Source organism: Aegilops tauschii, chromosome 3 (genome assembly GCF_002575655.3).
Source record: "Aegilops tauschii subsp. strangulata cultivar AL8/78 chromosome 3, Aet v6.0, whole genome shotgun sequence".
NCBI classification, from domain to species: Eukaryota; Viridiplantae; Streptophyta; class Magnoliopsida; order Poales; family Poaceae; genus Aegilops; species Aegilops tauschii.
In genome coordinates, this window is record NC_053037.3 from 275,008,826 (window position 1) to 275,017,450 (window position 8,625).

General features: G+C 52.6%; 1 protein-coding gene across 1 annotated transcript; it reads left to right on the plus strand.

The window, feature by feature from the left end:
• Nucleotides 1-791: 791 nt before the first annotated feature.
• Nucleotides 792-3,598, plus strand: LOC109752380 (exocyst complex component SEC15B). Its single transcript, XM_020311273.4, has one exon. It carries the CDS (start codon nt 890-892, stop codon nt 3,308-3,310), a length of 2,421 nt encoding a protein of 806 aa, XP_020166862.1. The 5' UTR covers nt 792-889; the 3' UTR covers nt 3,311-3,598.
• Nucleotides 3,599-8,625: the final 5,027 nt, after the last annotated feature.

Below are 8,625 nucleotides of genomic sequence, written 5' to 3' on the forward strand. Positions count from 1 at the left end.
CGACCGCCATTCGTGTATCTGCTGGCGGACCACCGACGGTGTAGATCCGAACGGCTAGAGGAGAAGCCACTGCCTGCATGTGGCCTTGCGGCCCTGCCAGGGCCTTCCGGCCCGGTGCCCGGCCAGTCCATGGCGCGGCGTGGCCTGCCACAGCCGGGCGAGCTCAAGATCGACTGGATCCGCCCCAAATCCGGCCAGCGGGTGCGCAAATCAGGTGGCCGTGGTTGGGTAGCTCGGGGGCGCCGAGGGGGAAGGGGTTGGGCGAGCGCGCGTCCGAGCTGCACAGCTACAATGGCAGCAGCGGCGGCGGCGAGGGAAGAGTGGAGAAGAATGGAGGGTGTGCGGCCGGAAGGAGGGAGGGGGTGGACACGCGCAGACGGCCCGCGCGTCCGCGTGCTGTCCGTTTCACCCCAAAAGCGGCGCAAACTTGGGCCGGGATGGGTCGAAAGCGGACAGAAAACGGACAAAAGTCCGTTTGCGCCCACGCGCTGGGCCGTCTGGTTCGTCCGTTTTATCCCAAACGAACGCGTGCGGACAGGATGGGGTCGCGCGGTGGAGTTGGCCTAAATTTTTACATCACCGATTTGGAGCATCAAAATATACATCATGTGTTGGAAATGCTCTAATTGACATAGGTCCGTCATCGGTTTGAAGCATCAAAATATACGTCATCTATTCAGGATGCTCTAATTGACACATGGGTCCGACATGCCAACTAGTCCACGCGCATACTTCTGTATTATCTGGTCCCACCTTCCAGCCACTCCACGCGAGTTGCCCCGACGACCCCCTGTTTCTTCTGGTAGCAATACCAACAGTTCCTTTTCCCCTGTCCTGCCCAACTCGGCAGCTTCCCTTTCTCCCACAACCCCAGCTCCTCCAGATCTCGATGCGGCGCAAGCTCGCCGGCGACGCGCCAGCGTCGGCTTCGGCCGGCGGCGGCTCAGCCCCGTCCGAAGCAGACCTGGCGCAGCTCTCCACCGCCATCTCGGCGGGGGAGGACCTGGGCCCGTTTGTCCGGCGTGCGTTCGCCTGCGGGCGGCCGGAGCCGCTTCTATCCTCGCTCCGCGCCGTCGCGCGGGACCGCGAGTCCGAGATCGAGGAGCTCTGTCGCGCGCACTTCCACGACTTCATCCGCGCCGTCGACGACCTCCGCTCTCTTCTCGCCGACGCCGAGGTGCTCAAGGGCTCCCTCTCCGCCTCCCACTCCGCACTCCTGTCATCTTCAGCGCCGCTGCTTGCCTCGCTCGAGTCGTTCCTTGCCGCGCGAGCTCTCGCCGGGAACCTCTCATCCGCTCTCGCCTCCTCCCACCGCTGCGTCCGCCTGCTCGCGCTCGCCGCTCGGGCTAATGACCACCTCCAGGCCGGCAACCACAGTCTCTACCTCGCCCTCCGCGCCGTCGATGCCATTGATCTCAACCTTGCCTCTCGCCCCGACCCGCTGCCTCTTCCTGCCCTTCGCCGCATGCTGCTCAGCCTCGTACCCGCGGTGCGCGTCCACGCTGAGCGCGAGATCTCCAGGGAGTTCGCCGACTGGATGGTCAGCATCCGGGCTGCTTCGCGGCACCTTGGACAAGTGGCCATTGGCCGCTCAGCTGCCGCTAGGCAGCGCCAGGAGGAGCTCCGCTCCAAGCACCGCCCGCTGGAGGAGTCGATCACCCTGGACGATGACGGAGCTGGTGACCTCGACGACTTTGCTGCAGCCACGGCGACGTCTGATGGGTCGGATGGTGCCGCTGCAGCATCGTTTGACCTCACACAGCTCTACCGTGCCATGCACATACACCAGACACTGGCGCTTGGGGAGCGATTCAAGAAGTACTACCTGGAGAACAGGAAGCTCCAGCTAACATCCGACTTCGATGTGATTGCGGCAACACCATTCCTCGAGTCTCATCAGGTGTTCTTCGCGCAGATTGCTGGATTTTTTATTGTCGAGGACCGTGTGTTTCGAACAGGGGGTGGACTTACATCCCGGGTGGATGTAGATGCATTGTGGGAGGCTGCACTAGGAAAGATGATCTCCGTGCTGGAAGATAACTTCTCCAGGATGCAGACAGCAAACCATCTGCTTCTCATAACTGATTATGCTGCCTTGCTTGCTGCCACAATGAGGAGATATAGTTATCCAGTTGGGATGCTACTCGACGTGCTGGCTAAGCATCGGGACAAGTACCATGACTTGCTGCTTGCTGATTGCCGGAGACAGGTGGCAGAGGCACTGGCTGCAGATAAGTTTGATCAGATGCTCATGAGGAAGGAGTATGAGTATTCAATGAATGTGCTTGCTTTTGGGATTCAGAGCTCTGATATCACACCGGCATTCCCATATGTCGCGCCGTTTTCATGCACTGTGCCAGATATTTGTCGTATTGTGCGGTCATTCATTGAGGACTCGGTGAGCTTCATGGCGCATGGGGGCGGTGGTGACACATATGCAGCGGTGAAGAAGTACCTTGGTCGGATACTCTCAGAGGTTGTGAATGCTTCGATACAGAAGCTTGTGGATTCAGGCAGTGGTCTCAGTGTCTCTCAGGCAATGCAGGTTGCTGCAAACATGTCCATAATGGAGCGTGCGTGTGAGTTTTTTACACGCCATGCAGCGCAATTGTGTGGTGTGCCTCTACGCGCAGTAGAGCGTGGGCGGCGTGACTTTCCACTTCGCAAGTCTCGTGATGCTGCAGAGGCGCTTCTGCTGCGGCTATTGTGTTCCAAGGTTGATGAATTCATGCGGCAATCTGATGGTGTCAACTGGATAGCTGATGACCCACCTGCTGGGGGCAATGAGTATGCCAATGAGGTCACTATCTATCTGGAGACTCTTACTTCAACTGCTCAACAGATCCTTCCGCTTCCAGTGCTCCGTCGTGTTCTTGTTGCAGTTCTTGTGCATATCTCTGAGAGGATTATTGCCCTATTCTTGAATGACTCAGTGAAGCGGTTTAGTGCTAGCGCGGTCATCGGTATAGATACTGATCTTAAAATGTTTGAGTCATTCGCAGAGAACATGTCGAGCCTGTTCCTGGACTCTCATCAGGATTCTGCAGCAAGTGAAATGAAGTCTGCACTGGTGGAGCCGAGGCAGCTGGTGAATCTTCTTATGAGCAACAGCCCAGAGAACTTCCTTAACCCAGTGATCCGTGAGAAGAGCTACAATAAGCTTGATTATAAAAAGGTGGCAATTATCTCGGAGAAGTTCAGGGATACCTCAGAGAGCTATTTCTCAACATTTGGAACTAGGGGTGCTAGGCAGAATCCAAAGAAGAAATCTCTGGATACCCTTATCAAGAGGCTTCGAGAAGCTAGCTAGCCTCTACCCTGCAGTAAGATAATACTCCCTCCTTTCCATAATGTAAGACGTTTTTTGACACTAGTGTCAAAAAACGTCTTACATTATGGGACGGAGGGAGTAGTTGCATGTAATTTAGCTTGTATGTGGTGTGCATTATGTGTGTTAAAATCATTGTTCTTCTACGTACTACAATTTTCTTGAAGGTAGAGTGCTTGTTCCATATGTCTGGATATCTTAATTTTGATTCTTTTATTTACTCGTAAACAGTATGATCAAGAATTCAAGATATAGTACATCATTTGTTTTCGTTACCTTGCAATAACAACTTGGATATTTATGTGTCCGATGTACAACTAAGAACATCTCCACGGATGCCCAAAAATTTGAAGCCCTAAAAATGGCTATAGGCGAGGTGAGAAATGTTTTTGCTTTTCGAGCAACCCAAAAACGGATGCTCTAAAATTTGAGAACCACATGTCCGACGGGGGGAGGACGGGAGACGGATCCAAAAACTGATGCTCTAAGGCCAACTCCAATGGTCCGGGCGTGTCCGTTTGGACCCAAACGGACAGACGAGCCGGCCCAACGCGCATCCCCGTCCTATCCTTAAATTGTGTCCGTTTTTTGGCTCGACCACTCCAGGCGCATAGTTGAGCAAGCTTTACGGTCACGGACAACAAACGAACTGGCACGTGGCGTCTCGGTGTTCGCCTCGGGCCCGCGTGTCGGTCGTCCAACCACCTCCCACCGACCCTAGTCAATGCGCACGGATGGTTGGGCTCGCAAGTCAGCCACCCAGACGGCCCCCGACCACGTCCTTTTTTATGGGGAAGCCGTGGACTTCACTGCAATTTCCACTTCCCCATCCCCATCCACTTCCCCACCCTTGACGACAAATAGGAAAGCGCGCCCGTTGCCTTCCCGCGGGAGAATATCGATGTGTTTGCCTAACAACCATATGATATCCCTGGTGTTCCCAGGGAGGTAATCGAGCACCACCTTCCTGTCTGCCCACATGCCCGACCTGTCAAGCAGAAAGTTCGGAAGTAGGCCTTGGAGAGGCAGCAGTTTATTGCAGAGGAGATTAAGAAGCTTGAAGTAGCTGGTTTGGTCAGAGGAGTGCTACATCCAACATGGTTAGCAAATCCAGTGGTCGTTCGCAAAGCTAACGGGAAATGGAGGCTTTGCATAGATTTCACTTGCCGCACATCGATCAGATTGTGGATTCCACTCTAGGTTGCGATTTGCTCTCCTTTTTGGATGCATATTCTGGATATCATCAAATCTTCATGTTGAAAGAAGACAAACAGAAGATCTCGTTCATCACCCCATGTGGTATGTACTGCTTTGTCCGCATGCCATTCAGATTAAAGAGTGTCGGGTCTACTTTTGCAAGGGCAGTCTAGATTTGTTTTGAGCCACAGCTGCACAGAAACATTGAGACTTATATGGATGATATTGTGGTCAAGACCAAGGACAGAACGACCCTCATCCAAGATTTGGAGGAGACATTTGCTAATCTGCGCAAGATCAACTTGAAGCTCAACCCGAAGAAGTGTGTGTTTGGCATTCCCTCCGGCAAGCTACTTGGGTTCTTTGTATACCACCAGGGGATCGAAGCCAAACCTGACAAGATCAAAGCTATCGAGCAGATCCAGGCGCCTAGGACAGTCAAGGATGTGAGGCGTCTGATACGGTGCGTTGCCGCGCTAAGCAGATTCATTTCCAAGTCTGCCGAGCGCGCTCTCCGTTCTTCAAAATCTTGAGGAAGGCAGGGCCCATGAAGTGGACCTGAGAAGAAGATGTAGCTTTGCAAGAGCTGAAGGCCTACTTATCCTCTGTTCCCACCGTGGTTGCCCCCAAACCACAAGAGTCGTTGCTGCTATACGTGGCGGCAACCAATCAAGTGGTTAGTGCAGCCTTAGTGGCACAGCGGGGAGTGGAAGAAGCAGAAAGTGAGCAAGGCCTGGCAGAGTCAGATAAGGGTCAGGACAGAAATGAGCATGGCAGCGAGGGCGACCCCAAGGACACGGCAAAGGAGAAAGTGGTGCATCGCCCAGTATACTTCGTCGGTTCCCTGCTACAAGGAGCTAGATTGAGGTACTTTGGTGTGCAAAAATTGATCTTTGGTCTCATCATGGACTCAAGGAAACTGCGCCACTACTTCCAAGCCCATGAGATCATGGTTGCCACTCGCTTCCCGTTGAAAAGGATACTCCGAAACCCTGAGGCTACCGGCAGAATAGTGGAGTGGGCTTTGGAGTTATCCAGCTTTGGTATGAAGTTTGAGAGCACATCAACAATTCAGAGCAGGGCATTAGCAGAGTTTATTGCAGAATGGACGCCAACCCCTGATGAGTAAGTGTTGGAAACAGTTATCCACGGCAAGGAAGCGCCCCAAGAATGGATCATGTATTTCGATGGTGCCTTTTCCCTACAAGGTGCAGGGGATGGCGTGCTTCTCGTTGCCCCCTCCGGGGAGCACTTGAAGTACGTCGTCCAGATGCACTTTGCCCGGAAGGCTCCTTGTCGGGCTTAGGATTGCCGCAGAATTGGGAATCAAGAAGCTATTCATTCGAGGAGATTCACAGCTTGTGGTGAGACAAGTCAACAAGGATTACCAAAGTCCATTGATGGAGGCATACGTTGATGAAGTGAGAAGATTGGAGGAGCACTTTGACGGATTGCAAACAGAGCACGTACCCCGTGCAGAAAACAACATAGCTGATCATCTGTCAAAGTGTGCTGCGCATAAGCTTCCTGTGGAACCAGGAACTTTTGTTCTCCATCTTACTCAGCCCTCCGTAACCCCAGCAACAATGGCCCGAAAAAGGAGAAAGATGGACTCCGGTAAGCCTCTCCCGGTAGAGCCTCCCGGGGTTCCTGGTAGGGACCCTGCCGGAAACAACTCCCCATCACTTGTCGGACCGCACCCTCCAGCCAGGCCTATGGTCCCCACGAACGAGGAACGTGCCCCCGCAGTTGAGGAGGTGCCGCTAGTCCTTGTTGCCGAGCCCCAGGCTCCAACTTGGGCAAGGCACATAATCCATTTCCTCCAAACCGGAGAACTTCCCGATGACCAAGATGAAGCTGAAAGAGTAGCTCGGAGGGCCAGTATGTATCAGTTTGTCGATGACACTCTATACAGAAGGAGGCCCAACGGTGTGAAATTGAAGTGCATCTACCAGAAAGAAGGAAAGGAACTGCTGGCTGAGATACACAAAGGCATGTGCGGCTCCCACATTGGATCAAGGGCATTAGTTGGGAAAGCATTCCGGCAAGGATTCTATTGTCCCACAGCCGTCCAAGATGCGGTTGAGCTAGTCACCAAATGTGAAGCCTGCCAGTTCCATTCCCAAAACATCCACCTGCCTGCACAAGCTCTTCAGACAATCCCTTTGTCATGGCCGTTTTCTGTCTGGGGGCTCGATATCCTTCACCCTTTCCCCCGAGCTGCCGAGGGCTTTGAATTCTTTTTCGTCGCTATCGACAAATTTACAAAGTGTCCGAAAGTAGCTGCCGTGAGAAAGGCGACTGCTCAGTCAGGTATCAAGTTCTTGAAAGAATTGGTGTGTCGTTTTGCGGTCCGGGCAAGGATCATTACCGACAACGGCACCCAGTTCATGAGCCACGCCTTCATGCAATATGTTCATGCCCTCGGAAGCAAGATCTCATTTGCCTCTGTCGCGCATCCCAGAAGCAATGGGCAAGCTGAGTGGGCGAACACTGAAGTGCTGTGAGGACTCAAGAGAAGAACCTTTGATACGCTACGGAAGCACGACAGGCGGTGGATTGATGAGCTGCCGGTAGTTTTCTCGTCCCTCAGAACGACACCAAATCGAGCTACCGGGCAGACTCCCTTCGCCCTAGTCTATGGGGCAGAAGCAGTTATCCCCATGGAACTCATTTATGGGTCACCTCGAGTGCTTGCCTACGATGAAGTAGTGCAAGATCAGCACCAGCGTGACGACGTTGTGCTACTCGAGGAGAACCGTCTCCGGGCTGCTACGCGTGTTACACGCTATCAACAAGCCCTACGTCGCTACCACAGCCGCAGGGTTCATGCCTGTTGTTTTGAGGAAGGCGACCTTGTCCTTAGGCCTGTTCAGTCAGCCAAGGGTACAAACAAGTTGACGCCGAAGTGGGTAGGCCCTTACCGGGTAGTTCGAGTCACCAGACCTGGCGCAGTCTGGAGACCGGAGATGGCATTCAATTGCAAAACTCATGGAATATTGAACATCTCCGTATTTTCTACCCGTAAGGCTCGGCTGTCGGGCCCTGCCCGGCAGCCATCCTTTTGTACAGGCCTTGCCTCAGTTGCATGTAACCCCTTGTACAAAGCCAGGCGCAGGCCCTAACCAACAGAGAAATAAATGAAGCGTTGGAGGCCCCCGACAAGTTGCATGCATGCATGAGCATTTCAAGAGCATTGCGTAAGCATTCCATGATCATTGCATATGCATATAGATAAAGTCGCATCTAGGGGTGGACTAACGAGCAGCTCGGCTCGTTAAGCTCGTACTCATTAAGGCTTGGCTCATTAATCTCGTTAAGATTAACGAGCAGAAAACCCTGCTCGGCTCGGCTCGTTTGAAACTCTTTAAGCTCGTGAGCACTCGCGAACGCTCGTTTACAGATTATAATGTGTTATGACATATAGGATGAATGTGTAGGTGTGGTTTCAAGATGAAATATGGTAACTACAAAAAGAAATGCACTAGTTTGTTGCCTTATATGTCGATTAGATTTAATTGATGCGCTGAGGTGGTACAAAAAGTTTGTCACATAAGATGAAAATATGTGTTATGTTGTTACTAATGAGCTTAATGAGCTACTCATGAAACTTGTTAGCTCGTTCGTTAAGCTTAACGAGTTGAAATCAATGATTGGCTCTGTTCATTAAGAAGTGAGCTCTGAGCTTAACGAGCCAAACTATCATGCACTCATTAAGGTCGCGAGCTACAAGGTTTTGGTCCAGCCCTAGTCGCATCTTGCATCATTCCCATTTGCATAAGGTTGCAGGTTCTGTCGCGAGCTTGGCCTCTACAGGGAATTGGGAAGATGAACCAGCCCTACGATCTCCGGCAAGCCAAACACATAAGTTCTACCTCTTGTCCGTAAGTGTTCTGTACGCTGAAAACTTGTGCATGAGAAAACCTCGCCGCTCTTTGAAACTTAGGTGCTCCCATCCCTGGACTCGAATGTTGCTTCGGCCAGGATGGTCGCAGTGGCCTTTGGTGAAAAGAGATTGGCGGGGGGCTGGTCCCTTTATTTATGCTCGGTAGGCTCAGTTCTTCGGCAAAAAAATAAAAGGGTACCGGCAGGATAACCTG